Source organism: Nothoprocta perdicaria, unplaced genomic scaffold (assembly GCF_003342845.1).
Source record: "Nothoprocta perdicaria isolate Ctin4 unplaced genomic scaffold, notPer1 scaffold_154, whole genome shotgun sequence".
NCBI lineage: Eukaryota > Metazoa > Chordata > Aves > Tinamiformes > Tinamidae > Nothoprocta > Nothoprocta perdicaria.
Genome location: NW_020454694.1, coordinates 760,342 through 782,184, shown reverse-complemented (window position 1 = coordinate 782,184; position 21,843 = coordinate 760,342). Strand labels below are relative to the sequence as shown.

General features: G+C 37.7%; 1 protein-coding gene across 1 annotated transcript in view; it reads left to right on the top strand.

Moving 5' to 3' along the window:
• Positions 1 to 21,843, top strand: part of SUGCT (succinyl-CoA:glutarate-CoA transferase) — a 278,027-nt gene that overhangs the window by 25,722 nt on the left and 230,462 nt on the right. Inside the window, exon 8 of the mRNA XM_026035002.1 lies at positions 9,370 to 9,465. Within this exon, the coding sequence (XP_025890787.1) occupies positions 9,370 to 9,465 (96 nt within the window). The remainder of the gene's footprint in view (positions 1 to 9,369; positions 9,466 to 21,843) is intronic.

The following is a 21,843-nucleotide window of genomic DNA, read 5'->3' as shown; positions in this document are numbered from 1 at the left end:
TTGCTATATATTATGAATTATTATGAATAATGAGAACTTGTTATGAGACACTATAGAAGYTGTGTGAGAAGATTTAAATGCCGTTGCTACAATGCTTTGTATTTCACTAAAAAAAAGAGAATAATGTTGCTGTTAGCTGCAGACGATCAGATTATATGTGCTCTCACTGATGAAGATACATGCATAGAGCAACAGGCAACCTAGTACCTAAGCATTTTTGTGCATGTGAAAAAAGTCATATACAAACTACACGCAGTACTAATCAGTTTTCATACAATGCTCCATTTTTTCTTCTCTGTTTACTTGCATATGTGTTCATATTGCTCTTAATTTCTGTAACTCATAATACCTGTCAGTGCAGCTGGGAGGTGATATAGCTCCTGCTGCGCAACCTGCTCTAAACTGACCATTTTATGAGCTTGCAGTCAGAGCAGAGACTGGTCCCTTCCAGTTGATATTATTCTATGTTTTTATTGTATGATTATAATCCGTGATACTTGTAAGGTTTCTGATGTTTAATGCCTCCTGAAATCAGATGTGGAGAGGAGGGAAAGTCCTTGCCTCAGTCAATAAAGAATTTTATTTGCCTGAGAAATGCTTGTAATAACTGAACTTTCCATGATGTGTCTTTGCTTATAACTGTGGTGTCTGTTGCAAAATGTTCTAAACACTTCAGAAAGGTTACAGTTTCATTTCATAAGGCAATATTGATGACTTTGACCATGCTAAAAAACAAACAAAAATAAGCCAAAAAAAAAAAGTGTTAAAGTATTTAAATGATTGGAAGTCACTTTAAAACATGCTGTTTATTTTATCCCCCAAAAGTACCATATACATATCTGTGCTGTATTTGTGCTACTGCTTTTCCCCATTTCATGTAAAGAAATTCACAGGACGCTATTTTTTGATAGGGGCCATACTTTTGATATTAATTTTGTGCACACATACACTAGTAATGGTGGAGTAAGAGCATTGATCTGAATTCAACTGGCAATGAAAAAGACCTGGAGCTTTTGAAGAGCTTTTTTTGGAGCTTTTTTGGAGCTTTTGTGCAGAACAAGTATCTGTTAAGTGAATATAAATTTTCTATAATGTTAATTTTAGAACATCTTTCAAAAACATCTCCATAGAATTTTAGGTATCAAATATTTCGTCCTACAGGCATATAAGAGCTTATTCCTACTAAAGAGGTTTTCTTCCCCCACAACAAAACAGAGTTCTAGGATTTTATTGGAGAGAGATATAGTGACCACTAGGATGTGGTTTTGCAGTGAACACTAACTTTCTATATCTCTCATCTATAAACTTTTAACCCATGCCATACAATTCCTTTGAATTTTTTTCTTTACTTATAGATGATTTACAGTCATCTGCTACAGACCTTTCAGCGTCAGCATCTAAATAGTGTCCTTTAGATGATGCTAGTAAATAAGAAGGAAGTGGGTTTGGGATTTGGTTCCAATTATGCAATTGTGCTTATTCTTCTGTTGTGGCTTAAAAAAAAAATCCCTTGGAAGTTTTAATATCCTTCCTGTATTTAATTACAACCAGCTCCAACAATTACTGTAATATATTGGTTTGTTTTGGATTGAAGATCTGCAAGAAGTATTGTGCATTTAATATTTTTATGATTTTGCAATGTATTTTTTCAGACAGGATTATGTGGTTAGTACTGTTTGTATTATGATTGTTCATCATCTTTCTGCTTCTTATTACTATTTTAGTTTATATTTGCTGTTAAGAAGCTCCGCATCTTCTCATAATTTTGAAGTGACCTTAAAAAAAAAAAAGAAAAAAAAAAAGGATTTTCTATACCTCATGTTTCTCCTTTAATTTTCAGTTAGTTTATTCAATTAATGATGAGATGTAGAAGCTGTTAGTTTCTCAAATAAAGGTGTGTCTAGTGGTGCCGGTAGGGCATATATGGTCTCCTAGGAGTTAAGAGTAGTAAGCTGTATGAGAAGTATCAGTCTTCAATATTTGCTAGCTGGCTATAAGGCCTCTGATTTTTTTTTGTCTTGGCTGTTATTGCTTCTCTTGCTAACAAAGCTGAGCCTGAATGTGTCCCAGCTTTGCTCTCCTGTGTTGAGCTACCTCTGTCATCAATTAGGGAAAGCCTTGGAGGGAGATAGGRAAAAAAATAGGTCTTTTTAATACACAGAAAGAATAAAAGTAGCTATCTGGAGTGGCTAAGGAGAGGGTTTGAAAACAAAAGGAGACATTTGTTCTAATGAGTTTATTTAGATGACTTTTAAATATGAGTGTATTTCTGGAAACAGAATCAAGATATTTATTGTAGTTTATTAGTAGTGGATCATATTTTGAGATCACGCTGAAGATTAGGGGAAAAAGGATCACCTTAAAGATCCAGAAGAAGTGATAATGATTTAAGCAACCAGTAGTCTGTAGGGAAAGCTGACCTTTCTCTAAACTCTCCTCAAGGTSTTCCACATTGGTCAACGGGATAGGACTTTTCAGCTATTTTTTCACTATGTAGTTCATATAAAAAGTGAGAGCAAGGGCTKTAACTCAATGGAAAAGACTTGAATATTATGTCATGGAAAATTTTAAGTAACAAATTTCCATGTGTTCAACCTCTGGAAATCTAATAAACCTGTAATGTTAGTAAACCTGCAAATATGTTGTTTTTGGAGATGCTGATGGAATGCTAGCTAAGGCTTAAACAGTGATTGATTTAATGGATTCAAAGAGCGCTGATAGTAATTTCTCCATAGGTTATTATTTACAAAAAGGTGAAGTAAAGTATGAAGCTGAAACATGGACTAATGACTRCTTTGGTGTGATAGAATAACRCTGCCATGACTCAGGGTTGTTGCATATTTGTTTTATTCCATGCCGTGCTGTTTCCAGCTCATCAATTAAACTGTAGACCTTTCACATCCTGTGATTAGTTACAAATTATGCTGTGGCCATTATAAGCGTATGTGTGTTCTAAAAGTGCCGTTCTTTGCTTTAGTAGAATGCTTGAAGTTCTTTGCATGTGTAGAAGTCATTCTAATACCCTTGTCTGTGTTATGTGATAAGCAATCTTTAAAATACATTCAGACATTATTAAACAAGCGCAAAAAATATATTTTTAAGATGCAATTCATCCTATATGCATATGTTCCTACTGGAAAAGACTACAATTTGAGAATAATGTGTTTTATAGTATTAGAAAATAATTGTATAAAATACAGAAGACCTCTCTTCTGAACTGGACTTCGTAAAGTTGTATAAAACTGCAGAGCATAATGCATTTAATATTTTAGCAAATATATTTTCCTTCTTCATGGAAAGTAAAGACTTGAGGAAGTGAYTGTAGAAGTGACACATAGTTAAGGTTGTCTCAATGCTTGTTATCAGAGTATGGTTTTAGTTATATTTTTGTCAATCTTTTTCACTGTTTTGGTTGAATTTTCAATGTCACTTAGTTACTAGAAACTGATTTGTGTCCAAAGTTAATTGAAAGGGATTTATCTGTTTYCAGGAGTAACTTATGGGAAGATATTTTTCTCATTTTTTAAAACATCTTTTAGTGAGAAGTTCAGTGTCTTCAATTCTTTGGAGGAAAAATCTGAACTTTGGTAGATGAGTTGCCCTTGTTTTGGAGAAGTATCTTTTGAAAGGAATAGCATGACTGGAGTATGACTTGCATGAAGTGTGTAACGGCAAAGAGGGTCTTTTGGAGACTTGATATTTAGGCCATGTATTCAACAAGAAGGTAAAACTAACTATTAAATAAGCAAATAATAATTTAATAGTACTAAAAGAATGTAATATTAAATTTTGACTGATTATGAGTCAGAAGTTCAGAAAAAGCAGTGTTTGACCATGTAGCTAAAACAAGTACATATGTACACTGTGCTGAGATTTGCTTGGAGKATACAGGTAACTTTCTGAAATTTGGAATTCTTGGCCTAATACATTTTTAAACTTTAACCCTCTCTTTAATAGTTTTTGTTGTTGTTTGAAATGACTAATTCCTTTAAGTTACTACTGTGAATGTTAAATTAAGCTCTAAACAAACAAAATTTTCAGTGTTTTGGAGTGATGTACTTATGCCTTCAGAAAAAAAAATAGTATTGTATTAATTAATAAGATGTGACTGATTCTTCATTCAAAAGTAGGTTTCTTTCTTCAACCAGACCTCATTTAGCAGAGATCATTTTACTGTTTCATGGCAGTGCTGTCTATTAGATGAGGCATTCAGGTTTTTTATGATATTTCACCTAAAAACAAAGGAAAAAGTTGAATCTTAGGTGGACACTAAGGGCACAGGACCCCACTTACCAGTCCCTTTGTCATGGAACTGTATTCTGAATAAAATATGTATTTTGGATTTTAATTGTCGTGTGTCTGCCAGTTGCATCAAGTTGTTGCAAGTTGTATCTGCCAGTTGCATACTTGAATCCTTGGTGCTAAAGTTCCAGAAGGATGGAAGTGTTTATCTTTTTTAAGCCCTAAATAGCTCATGTAAACGAATGTTATTCATGGATTAGCTGCCTTTTAGCTGCCTCTTTTTTTGGTAGCTGTTTTCCACGGAACTCCCYCAAAGTTGTTACTAGTTCTGTTTTGTGTGTGCCTTATGTCTATTTAAAGGTGGTTCAGTGTATTTACATTAATACAGCCCAAACTTGTTTTTTTTAAGCAGAGGTTGTTTTGGCCATCACTCCCACACTAGGAGGAAAAAAAAATCCATACTATTTCACACCAAGACTCTGAAGGTTTTTTGCTCTAGTTTTCTTCCTCTCAGAGAGCTCGTGTTTAAGATACGGATCTCGGATACCTTTGTTTTTGTCACACTGGCTATTTCTTGTTTTGTTCTCTTATTCAAGACCTCATGCATCATTTCTATGCATGTGTGATTCGTTGTGCTCTGTTACCTGCACAAGGCAAAGTTTAGCCAAATGCTTAGATCTAATGAGTAGCTTCAAGTAGGTCAGTGCTGTGGGCTGCTTGTCATTATTGGCACGGAGCTGGATACCTGCTTGGTATCCAGTGTCTGGTGCTGTTATAGCCCTAAAACAGGACCTAATGCAAGACCCGTTCTCCATTTGTAGTTATTTGTCATTGAGGACTGTTTTTATCTTGAGAAGATTGTGTTTGTGGCCGGAATTTCACCATTTGCTCTTCACTTAAATGCCAAAAGTTGTGTTTTGTGCAAGGTGAGAGCCCTCCCTTGAGGTTCACAGAGCAGGAAACCGCATTCCTGTAAGCAAGGCTCCTTTCCCCCAGAGCGCAGTGCTGATAACGTGGTCACTGCCACTTGACAATAGGGCTCTAGACTCTATCAAAACATGCCCAGGCTGCCTTGTTAGTAGCCTCACTTTCCCAGGTAGCTTTTGCAGGTGTCATCAAAGCCATTCCTAGAGCAGCATTTGTGACATACCATAAAACACACCAAGCTACCTGTAGGAGACTATTAAGGACTTGATTCTCCTCTCATTAAATCCTATGGCTAAACTTGCTTGACTTCGACTGGAAGAGGATATTCAAAAATATCTATTTTTTGAATCTTTCATTTATTCTTTAAGAGACCACTCTTCCCTCCCTTCAAAACAACCAAGGGTCACCCCGTGCACCTGCACGCAACAGCACATACAAAGAAGGGAGAGGGGGGCTTCTTGTTTACTGGCTCCCAAAGCAAAACTACTGTCAAACTTGAGTGGTGACTTATGGTATCAAAAATGTATTGATTGCAACATGAAAAAAAGACATATAACACAAAGAAAGAGTATAATTGAAGGGTTATTGGTCTCTGCATGACAAAAGGCACTAAAGTTATTCAGGACTTTTTCCTACTAACTAACAAGTTGATATTTAGGTTACTAGTCCAATTGTGTGCTGTAAAGTTACTTGTGCTGCAGTAATGTGCTTGTGCTTGTGACTCAAAGGTCTTAAGAGAGCATACTCTTAAGAGCATACTTACTTTAAGAAAAAGTAAGCAGAGAATGAGTAAAAAGTAAATAATAAAATAAATAAATAAATAATAAAATAATCCGGATAAGTGTCAAAGCCTAGAAAGCAGACATGACATTGAAACAGACACAAAGTTGGAGAAAAAAGAAAAAAAMTAATGAAGATGTTATTTTCTCCTCTTTCCACGTCTTTGTCTCGTTTTGTTTTTCATATGCACTTGTTGAGCTTGCACATAAATGATTGATCGAGTCAGTGAATCCATTGTAATAAATTATGTTTGTACTACCTTGATAAAAATCTTTTGAAATTCAGTCTRTTTTCTTTGTCTGCTCACCTCCTGGCGTTTAATATCGTGTTTCCCCATCTGTCTGATTCTGTCATAAGTCGAGCCTAATTTTTCAGATCTTAATGCAGCRCTCTCTTTGTTCTGGTTTAGGTTGGTATGTAAAGCAAATACTTGGTTTGGCCATCAACTGTAATATTGCAAAGGAATGTTAAGGTGTGTGCAGGCTTTCTTGATGTGAAATAAAGAATTGCTTATCTGCAGACACCTGATAGCACACATTTACAGTAGGTAGATCTGTCTCTGCAAGCAACTGTGTACAGAGATGTCTGTGTCATTGTATTACATTTGCTTTAATGTTACAAGTGCAAAGGTTACTTTTATGGATTTGTGTCTTAATTAAAATGGAAACTAAAGGGTTGGTATGGTTTCAGGAATGCAGTTTTAAATATAGGTTAAAAAAATACTTGAGTATCTGTAATGATGTTATACGATATTTTTGGCATACTGCAATATAGTGTGTAGATRATATCTTTGGTGTGGGAGCAAAGAGAATGAACAGATTGAGGAAGGGAGAGGAMAAATCCGCAAAATAGTCCTGGAACTGAGTGCCACAAATTCATAGTACAGTGGAACTAGAATAAAGTCTGAATTCATTGGAGAGTTGTTAATAAAGGGGTAAGTTGCTGAAGACTTCACTCAACTAAATCATTTGGTACATAACGTACAAGCTACTGAAATACTTTCTTACCTGTAGACAATAAAAGATTTGCATAACAGTAATCAAAATAATARTTTTTAGCTGGCTAGTGGGACTTCATAAATAAGATGCTCAACTTGGAGAAGAATGTCAAAGGAAATTGAAAGCCTTTTTCTCTGTACTTTATCAAAAAACTGATGTAAAAGAGTTTCAGCAGGTTAGCTAGGTGTAGATTTGGTTAGCAAACATACAGCATGTTGAATRAAATGGAGTTGTGCTGCACCATAATCTGAATATCATTGAACTGAGACCTCAATGTAGTCCAGGCAACTTGCCGTTTCAGGAACACTTGGCATTGCGAAGCTGCTGGCTGCCCAGGCACTGGCTCTCTGTTGCCACAGACACAAGTGTTTGAACAGAAGCTTTACTGGGGGGCTTCTAATAATCTAACTCAAGATCTAAATATTATRTGTATTTATTTTATCTACTTTATATATTTTTTATTTTATCTCAATAACAACTTTTTAAGATTTCTGTTTCACTGGGTTGTATTTTCAGTGTGTCCTTCTTAAAGTCAAGAACATTTGCTTCCGAAACTGAAAAGTTAGATGCATCTGTTTGACTGAAGGTGTCTTCTGTCTTTATGTGTAAAAGTCCATGGTAGTAGATGCATCTCCCCTATTAGTAAAATTGGTGTGAAATACAGTAACCCTCTAATGTTAAAGAAATAAGCGACATAGAACAGCATCTAGCCATTAACATGGCAGCAAATCCATCATAATTTCATAGCCATTTACTGTGATAGAAGCTGTATCAGTGTGTTGATGTGATCCCGAACTGAAAAATTTTATCAACACTGGGACTAGGTTATCTGTTATTTGTAAATTATATGGACATACCTTTATGACTCATTAACTTCTATTTGAAATCATGCTGTATTTCATTCTGTGCTGCTGAGCAAGCTGTGAACCAAAAGGAAGAAGTCCAATCTACATAATGCCCAAATCCCTTTCCCTAATTGTGAGATTTTCCTGGGGATCTTATACTGAAATACAGATGTGATGTTGTTTAATCTACATGGGGTGATGCTGAAATACAATAAGCTGCAACTGAAATCAAAATACAAAGTGGCTTTCAACTGTGTGCAGGAATGTGGTATTATGTATTGCCAGGCTCTCTTTGTCAGAGGTCATATTCTCATTTGATCTGTATTTTCCTTTCCCTGTTCTTCTAATGGGCTAATTCTTCTGATGGACTAAACCAACATATCTGTGACCGGCACTTGCACATTCAAAACAAATATTTACCTTAAGTGACATGCTGATACTTCCTTTTCAGGATATGTGGAAAAAGGAAAAGAAAATGAAATAGCATCCTTTTTTTTCCCTAAATTACTGATATAGCTCATTTATTGCTAGTAGGATCTGAATTAGTTGTTATGTTTCAGTGTAAATTGGACTCATCTACATGTATCTGTCTACTGACCTTTTTGGCATCTGGCAAATGTGCTGTACCTAGATGCTTGGGGAGGCATGGCAGTAATAGCATATGAAGGAGGAATAGCATGAACACCTTGATTGGTGTCCTGAATTTCTCCCTCCTGGGAGAGACAWCTTTAAAAAAAAGAAAAAGGAGAGAAAAGGGAGGGGAGGAAACAGATTTTTTTTTTGACAGAAAACAGTTGTGGCATCTTGKTTAAGCCAACGTACATAGTTGTGCTTGCTGTCAGAACTTGTTTAAAGCTGGCGTACAACAAACATGGTCTCTGCTGACTGGTGACAACCTGTTGTGGGAGATGCTGTGCTTCAATGCAGTACTCGACAAGTAGTTGCAAACTGTTTTCTCCCAAAGAAAGGAAAAAATGTGCCATGTTTTATAATAGAACCTCTGATTTTCTTCATGTCTGACTGCATCATAAATATTAACTTCTTTTTTCCCGAGCCATGTTCTTGCTATTACAAAGTCTAGGTGTTTTTTTATTTACCGCCCTCAGATTACGATTGCTAAATTTAACGTGCCATGTTTTTCACAAAATTAATCTTTTTTATGATTTTTGTCTTTCTGATAATAACTTGATACATCTCTCTATATTTTAATGGCAGACGATTTGTTGAGGGCTACTGCTTAATTAGTATCACAGATCACGTGAGGAGCTAAAGAATTCTGAAATATTTTCTATAGTTTATATGTATAGTGAGAATGTTAGGGAAAAAGAGAAAGATATAAGTTTTGAAGTTCAGGAAATATGAATTTGCCCACAAATTCATCTGACGTCCTTTTGGACTTTGACCAAGGCACTTACATGTTGCATACTTCACTATATATTCCATGCCATATTAGTTTTGTGAAAGCAAATGTTTTTAACTTTCATATATAAAAGCGCATATGAATATGCAGGAAACATGAAATAAGTTGCTTGAAGGTTGAATTTTCCTGAGCACTTGTCCTTTTTCTCTCTCTTCAGGTTGCCTGTCTTAGTCACATAGCAGCCAACTACCTTAACTGCAAAATCGAAGGCAAGCGCTGGGGTACAGCTCACGCGAGCCTYGTGCCCTACCAGGTAAGCAGAAAGCAGCAGGCTGCTTTTGCTCTGGACACTCATCATTTTGTGGATGCAGAGATGGGGACCCGAGTCGCCTTGTGCTGTGACCTGGACCGCTCGGTAACGGATCTGCCCAGGTAGCACAAAGCGCCCTTGTTCGTTGCYGCTCCTGCACTTGGCGGGATTCCTCGTCAGCAGGAGATTAGTAACAGAAGCCTGGGGGAGATCAAAGGTGTCGGCTGAAATTGGACAACTTGAAAGCTGGTGTGATGGCTGGCCTCTTCCCTACCTGGCAGAGAAACCAGACTGGTTTTTTTTTTTTTTTTTTTTTTTTTTTTTTATGTTAAGGGTTACCTGATTTTCATACCAGTTGTGAAGTTAACTTCTTTTGCTTCTCAGTTTGATGATTATTCTTATTATTTTTTTTACCTCACAGACCTCCAAAAATGGTGTAAGTGAGCATAAAGGTCTGTTAATTCTTATGTATTTAAYATTTTAACCCGAATTTGCTCTCTGAGATTGCTGAGACAACAGGTGGGGAAGAGTGAACCAGACCACAGATCTGGAATTCTATCTGCCACATCTAATGAGGGGTCAGAAATTCCTTTAATTACTGTGACCTCTGTTGTTATTTAAGCACAGATAGCACAGAAAAAAAATGAATGAAAAATGCAACTTAGGCTGATTAGTAGGGCAAACTCTTCTAGTACACTAAGAAAATTTTCTTTCTTTTGAGCTAATCGCTTTGGTGTCCTAATGTCATGTTAATGTATAGAGATATGGGCTTACATATAGCTGAAAAATCTATTCCTTGTTTCATAAACTTCATCACTTCTCATCAAACAGTTATTCCCGCATCGTGGCAGAATGTGGATTTCTTTATTTTTGGCTGGAATCCCTTAAATCGTGATAGGGACTGTTCCTGGCATTTCTCTGGGATACTGGTTTCTAAACTGCTCTGCTTGTTTACAAGCTTGTTTCTTGTTAGAGGATGAGAGAGGAACTGAACGTGCTTTGCTCTTCCTGCCACTAACCTGTTCGCCATCATGATATTAAAGGATTTGCTGACTCCCTGGGCTGTACAAAGTATTAGAATAAGGATTCTCTTTCCATGCTATTATAATAATAGAAATATTATTTTAGTATTGTTATGGCTCATTTGTTTACATTAGAATAATAATTCTCTTTCCTTGCTATTATTTTATTAAAAATATTATTTTAGTGTTATGGCTCATTTGTTAACATCCTGTTGTTTAGTGTTGTTACTCTTCTGATGGTAACTGTAAATATGTTTTTTAACAGATTATTTTTCACTTTGGTAGCATAAGCTATACTTAGATTGCAAGGCTCTTTAAAAACTTGAAAAAACTCTCCCCATTGCTATGATACTACCTTTAGAGCTCTTTCTATAGCTTATTTGTTGTCTAGTTTACAGTAGGGCTCTGAAACCTGACTTTCATCTCACATCCTGCTTACTTAACATATTGTGTTTTGCCTGCTAAGTACATATTGCAGTGCTTTCTTTTATGGACCCCGAAGTAATTTGGGCAAATGAAGCATAAGTCATTCAGATAAAAAAAAAAAAATTGCATTTCAGATAATTGTTTGAATATGATTCAGAGTAAACATAACAGCAGATTGTGGTGCTTTTGTTTGTTTGTTCGTTCTTAAGACCTAAACTTCTGTTTTGTTTCCTTTCTAGCTGTAGTGCTGTTTCAYGCAGTCCACAGTTATATGCAAATCTATTGTGATTTTTGTTTCATTGAGCTTCACTTTCATAGCTTTGGTCAGAATATCTTTGCAAATGGCTCCATTTGTTTCTATTTACAGGGCCAAATTTTGCTTTGAGAACATCTCTCTAATTTCACTGAAAACTATATGGCTTCTTGATTGTAACTATCAGCATCATTTGGCCATGAAGCACTTTATTTCAAAACTGACCTTTCGTCCTTTTCATTGCATTTAAAAACATAGAAATTGACCATTAGTGAATGGTTAGGTTTTTTCCTTCCTGCAACTCTTTTTAATCATAAACAGTGATRAACCGAGATACGTGGCCTTTTTAAAAATCCATTTCTAGTCCAGGCAACAAGCCTATAATAAAAAAGGCACAAAGCTTTTTGCACATGGGCATTCCTAGTCTTCTAAGGGTTTCCTAATCTGCTAATAATGTGTACCCTCTGTGGCATAATCACCTGAACTGTCCAGATTTCTGTTCTACTTGCTCATCACCAGTACCCAAAGGAAAGGGATTTGAGCTTCTTTTCGGGACCCAGACTCTTCTATGGCAAGAGCTGTATATAGCCGCGGAAATATGCATATCATAGGTTTTCAACAGCAGTGAATTTTGTAGTGCACCTAAGAGAAAAAACCTCTGGATTCTAATAAATATACATCAGAAGTAAATTTTAGAGTGCTCAACACTTCTGATTTGAGCATATCACCTTTTGAATCAGGGGAGTATAATTTGAAAAGGTCACTGCTGTGATGGGACATAATAGAGGAATAGTTTCTTGTATGTAACCTGATCCTGGTTTGCCTTGTGTTTCAAAATTTGAAACTAAAATCTTGAGTTCTTGGCTGAATGGTACAGGTRATTAGTGCAATAAGCTTTTATAATAAGCCACAACATCTAGCTACAGCCACTCTGTGATTATCCAAAGGAGATCAGGGACTTAAAAGCATCTGGCTTATGTAATTTTGCTGATAAGTAAAATCTTCTTATTTTACTGTTTTATTTCGGGTGATAAGGTCTTTTCTCATTTTCATGGTTTCACCTACATGGTTATCTTGCCTATGCCAGGCTGGAAATCTTTTTCATCTTCCAGCTGGGCTGCCCAGAGCGGATATCCTTCTGAAGGAGTCTAGCATAACATGCACATTTACAGAATATTTCCTGTGGCATCTTATCACCCTGCCATCAGCTGACAATTGGACAGCATTTTGCTTAAAATCCTGCTTTCAGAGGTAAACTTTCAGCTAAAAGGCTACTTGCTTTTGGTCCTTCTCTCTATGGAAAGAAAAAGTCTCTTCTGWGTACACTCTTATTTCCATTCCAAGCTTGTATTTTAATATTCAAACTGGGATAAGGAGAATGAAGAGTTTTCAAACAAGCTGGTCAGTTAAAGACTACTGATGTAGGCTCAGTTATAGAGAATCTTCTGGTGGCCTGAAACTTTTTAATTCTTTCATCTTTTAAAACCAAAGAAACACTTTTTCTCAAGGTTGGTTAGTGAAGATCTGTTTTTTACAAATACATTATCACGTAGCTTTTCTCTAGCTTCCTTTCAGCCCATGTTGTCTCCCTCTCTCTACCGTAACGTGACATCGATCAAGCATTCTTTGAGATTCTTGCAGTTCAATAGTGTGGTTTAGGAGTTTAATAGTTTTGGTTTAGTTGAATAGTTTGGTTTAGGAGACCTAGATTCAGGAAGGGCGAAACATCTTATTGCACGACGCTCATCTAYGTAACACTTACCCAGACTATTCATTGCCTTGGGGGACCCATTGCCCTATACTGTTATTCTGAGCAGTAAAATATAGCTTCTCAAAGTATTACCTATTTGACAGTAAAATGAGATGTATTCACAGATGGATTGAATAAGAAAGCTTGTTCTCCCAAGCACTAAAGTGTGCCCGCTGGATGTTTTCAGTTTTCAAAGAATACTTTGAGTATCCTCAAAATCTATGTTTTGRCTTATTTGACATATACCCAACTTCCCAGACTCCTCTGTGGCCCACTGCATCCCCTTGAACTATGATCTTTTTCAAATTAACTGCCTCCTTTTTCATCCTTATCTTACAAGTCAGCAAGAAAGAGAGAAGCCAGAGAGGCCTGTGTCATCCTGGATTCCAGAAAACCGAGATAGATGCAGTTTGCAGTGCTCTAGAAGTACTCTAGTRCTCTCAGTTTAGAACTGACATCTTTTGCACAAGTTTCCATTTGTAGATTTCCTTACTGGATTCTTTGGAAAAGTCTTATTGTGATACAGACTAACTACTGACTACAGGAATATTTTGGTGTTATCAGGATTGCAAGGGACCCTCGTTTCCTCCCTGCACTGTGCAAGGCGTTGAATTGGCAAGGATTCTGTTTCCATGCCATTCGAGTCAATGAAAAGCTATAATAACTATTCCCCACCGGCCTGTAAGCATCTGTGGGATGCTGCATAGATAAACTCACCATTTATGAGGATGAGAACAAGTTGCAGATATTCCAAAGTGACAGCATTATTGCTGTCTTTCAGGTGATAGTCCTTCAATGAGATTTGAAGCCTCTCTCCTGGGCAGAGAGGCCGTCTGGAAAGCAAATCAGCAGCAATGCCTCGGGCAGCCTGGAACAGGTGCTCTGTGCATAATGGGAAAYGTAGTTAAAACTTCATTCAAACGTATCCCATCCTCTCGCAAAAATAGCATTTTAAGAAGCTGACCTTGTATCTGCATGGATACCTGTGAATGGGTACTTTCCAGATACAAATGAAAAGCATTTCTAATTCACAATCTGAAACTCTATGTTTTTTTTCTGCAGGAAAATCCTCTAGCACTTTTCTGCTTTGAGATACTTTTCAGCGTTTTACACTTTGAATTTGTAAAACAGTTACRGCATAGTTATAGATAATTGCAATTGTTGTTAATGAATGATAGCGGATAATCAATGTAGTCTTGTGTTTCATCTCCTGGGAAATGTCACAAGACAACATTTGTTAAGGAATTTGTGTTTTTTTTTCCCAGATATATTAAAAACTAATAACTTATCTGGTCAAAGTATTTTTTGATTAGTCCTAAAGCGTCTTTGTGCCTTAAACTATGATTTTTACTATCATTATATAACAACAGATGCAGCAACTCAGAAGCTAAAACACGATTAAATAGTATGAAAGAGGAATTGCAAGTCCATGTGCAACGTGTTACGCCCAATGTACTCCTGATGTAATCACCCTGCATATATTAATAGCTACTTGGCTTGCCACTCCAGCTAGAAACCCCTGTAAAACACCATAATCCCTTGAGTATGGTGCCGTGCCAGCAGAACAAATCAGTTATTTCAGTTATCAGTTATTAGTAATGGGGAATAAACACAAAAGTTACCTCAAATGACTGAAATAAATGAGGGTTCCAGCAAGGTGTCCCCAGTCCCGGCCCCTTTTCCAAGCTGTAGGTATTTAAGATTTGGAGGAACTGGGGTTTTATGGTTGCTTGATTTTATGATGAAGGAGAGATTAAGGCATGCTCACATGACGATAATAAGTTCATGAGGTCAGAAAAAGGAATAAATAAAAACTTGGAAAATGCTTTTTTTAGTTGATCTTCCAAAACTTGCTTTTTTTTCTTACGTGAAGCCTGTCACCCTTTTGGTTAGGGTATGTTGATTGTTATGAAAGAATATGGCCACTAGATGTCATTCATGTAATCTAGTTTTTGTGGCAGAATTGACTTCCAAGGAGCTATTTCGGATAGTGGGTACAGTAGAAATTATCAGTATTAGCTGCTTTTATATATGCAATGCTAGTGACATTGTAGCGTGTTAAAATATAATATTCTGTTTGTTTGTGATGGGTCTGACTTGTGTTTTTAGTCTAAAACTCGTCTTCAGGTGTTTTATGCTACACTTGTTGCTTGAGCTCATGTGTTATATAAGACTGCCCAGCTGATCTGTATATAGTCATTTCTGCAAAGATAGCCCTAAGTATAGAGTTAAGTATATAATGTTCCACAGGAAAGCAAAATTGTCCTATAACTAGTATAATTCTGCTTCAAATGTGTTCTTTTCTATGCTCTTTTCACTTCAAAAGCATTTTTTTTCAGAAAAGGTGCATAACTAATGGGGAAAGGCAGCTAAAATTTCATAAGCGTGCACGAATGGATTCGTATGTGTGGAGACCTCTCAGCAGTAGACCTGTGCTGATAGTTAACCTCGGTTAGTATGTGAGGCATTTGAAGCAGAATTGCTTTAATCAAGCTTAACTGAAGTGCYGTGTGTGTGTGGGCAAGTAAAGGAGCCCCTGCGCAGACAGGCTGGTAGGATCTATACAGGTGGGAGTTCATTAGGAAGGAGCGCTTGGGGCCCCTCTTTCTGTCAGATGGCCCGTGTTCCTGATTGCTAGAGAGCTGCTGGGGGGCCAATATCTGCACTCTCGTTGAAGAGCAACTGCTGCAAGATTGGCCTGTGCTCCTTCCCACTCTCAACTTGGAGTAGCTACAGCGAAACTGGAAGCCAGAGATCACAGCTTCCTCCAACCTCCCTTTCCCCTTCCATATGGAATAAACAACTTCTCTGCCCCGTGTAGTCAGCCAGAGGGCAGGATGGGGAAGTGATAATCCTCTTGGAATGAGCACTTGCATGAAAAATGATAAATGTTACATTGCATGGGGATTAACACTTGCTTATGAACTTGCTTTTAATGGAGTGATGCTTCACTTTCAGCAATGGGAAGGTTCGCTGTATTTGTAGACCTGATTAAGAACCTTCGCTGCTCTTCGGCAAAAAGGGATCCATCTGTGGCTGGGAATGTAGTAGTGTTAGAAACAGTTTCATTTTTTTTTTKTGTGTGTAATCCTTAGGAATGTAGAAAACTTGTGTGTAGCATACCTTCCTTGGATCAAGGCTTATTCCCTGTGTCATTGCTATCTTCTTCCTTCTGCCATGATGAGAATTTAATCCCTGATCACATTCGATGGGGCTGGATGTGGTGCATGATGCGAGTGCTTCACCCCTATGAAACTCTGAAGTGTGACCGTTCAGAGCTGATTCAACTGAAGGGCTCTGTGAACCTCGTTTTTTCTCATGCCTTTAGCACTGAGCACTGCTGAGTAAAGGTATCACATAGATGGAGAATATTTCACTTCTATAGAAGCTGACTGCTGCTTTGTAGGATGGTCCTTCCTTTCCAGCGAGCTGACTTCATGCACATTCGTTCGGCAAGTTAATTCCCAAGCGCTGATGTGTCCCTGTGTGTTACTGTTTCCTGTAAAATACTGCAATGCTGCTGTGATGCACTTATCTGCACTGTGATAGTAATTACGGACCTCCTTTGYGCAGACAGTTTAAGAGAATTTAATTGGAAGGATACCATCTTGGAAAGAGATGAGTGACTTAATAACTCCTGTTCTCTTTTCAAAACTGATATATGTACTGAAGTGCAAGTCCCATTGTCTTGCAAAAATGCATTGACGTCTAACGTTCTGAATGTACTTTTGAAACTGGTCTTAAGTTGCACTGTTTTTTATTGTTGTTTCTCATGCCCTTTGCTGTACTCTGATGTAGTGTTGTGTGATGCTGAAACAGTTATTTTTAACCAACARTCTCACTAATAAAACTTGATGTTAACAGGAGTGAGAAATTATAATTAAGACTTGGTCTAAATTAAGACCCTATTAATAGCATAATAGTTTTGTTTTTCTTGCCTTTAAGATAAGTAGGATTTTTGCTGTACAAATTTAATTGACTTGCATTGGCAGTTGTGGGGTAAAGCTGAGAGCTATGTATTTTAAAAACCAGTTCTATGTTTTGGCAAAACTCTTCTTGCTGATGATCTCTTCAAAAGCTCCGTGTTCCCTAACTGGAGCTTCTTTCTAGCAAGTTTTTATATATTTCAAGATAGTCTTGCTCCGCCGTAGTCTACTCTGCCTGTATTTGTGTGAGGCCAGCTCATTCATTTTTTCCACATGAGTTATATGTTCTAAACCTCTTCTAATTTTTGTTTCTCTCTGTGACATGGTTTTCAGTTTCTTCATCTCTTGAAGAGACGTATCTTGGTCTGGACAGAATATTTTAAGTGAGTTTTTCGTATTTATGACCAACACTCAGAGTTTCCATKTGTTTTTAAGGCACCTCAAAACAGCTTTCTTTTTTTTTCTCAACAGCATCACAGCAGTGGTGCTTCTCTTCAGATGTTCAGATGCAGGGCTGTTGATCACCATGTGCCTGTAGGCCTAAGCGTGGGTAACTAGCTGCCASTAGAAAATTACTATTTTCTTGGGGTGTCTTTGCCTGTGTTCCCTGGTTTTGTTTTGCTCACTGAGGCTCATTTTGTTGAACAGTCTGACTCATTCCTTCTCCCATGCAGGAGCGACCTCTTTGAGTTAGCAGCAGCCCAAGCAGTTGTCTGAGCATGRTCTTAAGTTGTGGCAACTAAAGCAAGCTTAGGGCACTTTCATTTGAACTTATTAGTCAAACTTATCGCATTGGTTTTACAGTATTAGTCAACTTTCTTTTCCTGGCTGTCTATAGGCACATGAGCTCAGTGATTCCAAAGCAGTTGTCCAGCAAAAATATGGAAGACCCAACTTACATTTCACATTGTAGAAAACTTCCAGGGTGAAAAGCAGACATGAAGCTATCTGAGTAGAAAGGCTTATTTGTTAGATAAAAACAGACACAAGGTTAATCTTGAATTTGCTCTCCAGCTGGTTTGCAGTCAGCTAATATTAGTTGTGATTCTGCGTTATACCAATCCATTGTCATACTGAGTGGCTGTAATATCAACAAAGAGCAAGTTGATGCGTTTCCAAGTAGAGAAGCATTAGCAGGGTGCATATAATGTATTTAAAAACATAGCATAAGGACAAGGAATATAAAATGTTACAAATACCAGTATCAGTCAGCATGATAACGTCTCTTCTAAACAGAGACAATTTTTGACCTTGTCAAATTTATCCTTGGGGTGTGCRGTTATGATAGTGGTTAGAGACTTTTGGCCATGAATAATACTTAAAACAAAGCAACAAAGCCTTTTGTAGGACACACCAGTAATTAACTTAGTTCATTGGGGTAGAGATTGCATTTTCTTTCAATGCGAGGCTTAAAATCAAACGCAGGGTCCGTTGTTCTAGGGCTTGCAAAACCCACAAATAATAATTTCTTCCTCTTTGCATACATCCTTACTGTATGTTATTTTACTTGAGGTTTTTAAAAGCAGGATTCAATGCTTTGAAGCAATTCTAGGATYCTGTGTGATTTTCCAGTTGTTGTCCATATTTAAAAACCCAGATTACATTTACCAAGTTGTCAAAGTTTGCGGATAACTTAGAATTAAAAATTGCCATCGCTTCACTGTAGGAATTGCAAAAGAATCTGACAGTTGTTTAGGACCTACAACGTTTACTTCAGTATTTAATCTATAAAAGAGMGGGAGGTGCATGGGAAGCTCATTCGTTTAAGAAAAAATTATTAATGATCCCCATTAGCACTTGTGTATTGTCGTTATCTTTTCAATGTTTTCTTTTCAAACCCTTCAGAGATTCTTAAGTAACTTTATTTCCTGGCATGGTTATGAGTAATAAGGAGGACAAAATAGCTGAAAGTGCTTGTACTTTCTCAAGTACCAGGTGCTGAAAGCAAGTGACAAGGTAGCTGGTTTTTATAGTGCTTTTCTGTGCATTTTGTGGGAGCTTCTCTGAACGTTAATCCTGTACACTTTTGTGGGATTTAAAACAGCAAAATACGGATGATTTTTGTGTGTRTGTAGGGGTGGGGGCAAGAGTTTGGATTGAAACTTGGGAATGTAACTCTTCGCTTGCAAAACAGTTGTAGCATTTCTGTTTCTGGTGCTTGTTGCAACCTCGTTTAATGTCATGCTGCTGGTTTTGGTGCAACAAATTCCAGGTTGTAGCAAGTACCAGATAATGGTTTCTTCTTGAATCTCTGCTGCTATGTTTCTTGTCACATCTAATTAAGCATTAAGACTTTACTCCTGATGTTTCACAGTCTCTGTAGCTCAGGGAGTTGTGCCTTTCTCCTTCATCTGTAACAAGGAGTTAACTTTTTCTTTCTACTTTTCTCCTGTTTGGTCTATAGTTAAATAGTAAGCTTTCAAAAGAGATTATTCCTGCCTTTCAGGGTATGATTGAACAGCATTGCGTAAAAGTACGTGAGCTAGCAGTGATTCTGGAAGCGGGGAACAATCATATAAAAATAGCCTTGGATGAGGCTATCCCTTCTCAATGTAGGATCATCCTTAATAGCGCTGCGCGCYGCAGGTATTTGCCTGATTTGTTCTGGATCTCCACAACTCCCCAGGCAATTTATTTTAGTGCTTCACTATTTGTTATCTCCATGGTACACAAGGAAGTCTGTTTAAATTACAGCAGGGAGGAGTCAGATCAGACTCTAAGAAAAACTTTCTGACAGAGAAAACAGGTCCCTTCCTTGTTTCAGTAGTCTTTTATGTCCTTATGGCTGTTATGTCCCATCTCAGTCTCCTCTAGACTAAATGGTTCCTCTTTGCTAAGTCTGACCCAGAGATCATGTTTCCCAGGCCATTTCCTGAGAACTTTTAGTTCAGTCTGTCCAGTACTCGCAGTTCTTTCCTAGCAGAAAATTTGGTAAACGTCTTCTCTAGTGTCTAGATTGACGCTGAATGAAAATATTGAAAGAAGCCATAATGCGGTTCATGAAAAGAACCAGTCAACACCATTCTTTCATGTTGACCATTCAGTCATTAGAACTCCTTGAGGTGATGTCCAACCGATTGGTAAATCTGGTTCTTATATGGCCCTTATCTCCCTCCCCATTGTGTTCTGCTGTTCACAGCAAGTCAATTTATTTGTTCTTTACATGTTAGCTGCTACTTTTCCTCTACTACTATGCTGCTTTGGGGGGAGTATGTGTGTTTTTCTTTAAATGCTGCCACATAATCCGCTTGATTGTTTGTTACGCTCTTTTCCAGGAATTAAAGCTGGTGATTCATAGTTTTTTTAGCTCCGTGCTTTGTTGTTGTTGTTGTTTTGCTTGCTTGTAAGGCAGTCACCTCATTTACCCATTTYGCGACTCTGGCATCTCCCTCGTTCACAAGTTCGCAAAGGAAAAGCCTYGTGCGCAGCTCCCTCAAACCGCACTGTGAGGGGGCTGAAGGAAAGCTCAACGGGTCAGAAGAATTTGAAAACATAGGATTAAAGAGTAGGAGTGCTCGCGAACACAGTTTTCCATAGTCTGGACTAAGTCATTGCCACATATTGCCATAGTGGTGGGCTACTGTGTCTTTGSTAACGAGTTCACCGAGTACATGTTTGTGTAGCGCATGACTGAGTCAGCAGGTGTTACTTTAATGGGAGCTACAAGCGGTGATATTAGTGGTAAGTCAGGACTTATTAGGCAGGCCCTGTTGGTGAAGATGGTCTCTGCTTGTGGTCCTTCATAGGAGTCAAGAGGGTCATTAGTTAATTGCAGATGTCATTGATTACTGAGCAAAGGGCCTTCACAAGGCTTAAATTATCACTCGGATCTGATTTCATCCTTTAAAACTAGAATTTATGACTTGAACATGCAGGACCTAACAATAAACTTCTGTGCTAGTGTTCATGAATTTCACCCCTATGGAAAAAGAAGTTAAAATGTCCCTTCTTGAGGGATGTGCAGATGCCAACTTTTATGCAAAATATTGATAATAAAAATGGAGAACCTAAGTACATATGAAATAACACGTTTTCTATCACAGAATCACAGAATGGTTAAGGTTGGAAGGCACCTCTAGAGATCGTCTAGCCCACACCCCTGCTCCAGCAGGGATACCCAGAGCACGGGGCACAGGGCGGCATCCAGGCAGGTTTGGAAGATCTCCAGAGAAGGAGACTCCACAACCTCCCTGGGCAGCCTGTGCCAGGGCTCTGGCACCCTCACAGTGAAGAACTTCCTCACACGCAGATGGAACTTCTATTTTTCAGTTTGCACCCAGTACCCCTTGTCCTGTTACTGGCCACCCTATGAGGTCCTTTTGTGGAAATAATAATGTATTTCAGGATTGACAGACAGATGATTTCCTTGCCTAGAAATAAATTAATATATTAGGATGTGAAAATCATGAGACTGACATGAATTGCTTTGGTGGAAAAACATGGCAGTGAGCTGCCCCCTTCATATGGTCACCCAGATTAATTTGGCAGTATTGCTGGGCTTGGGTTTTTTTTTCAGCCCACCATTTTAATAAAGGCTATTAATTTTTTTTTCTCTTTAATTTCTGCTCCTTGAAAAAAATCAGCACTATTGATTTGGTGAGACTTTACTGCCTGGTTGTAAATGGTATTTTTTAAGTAATGTGTGTCAGACTCACCAGATTCATCAGTAATGAATCAACTTATCAGGACTTGAAAGGGAAGTGGTTTCTTCCTGAAGCTCCAAAACGCCTGAAAAAGAAAAATGCTGATAGTCTTTGTTTTAAAAACCTCTCATGGCTTTTAAAGCAACCTTATGATTTTGGGAGATGTGACTCATTTCGAGTGTGTGGCTTGGCATAATGTGATCGTTCATGGTACCATCTGCTGTAATTCTGGCTAGGAAAGAGGGATGTTTCTCTTGACATCCCAACCCCAGGAACWTTTTTGATAATCCAACTTCTAGAGCCTCGGTGCTCACATCTCCTGGGGAAATAGCCTCTTTGGATCTCTGAAAGGTCATTAGAG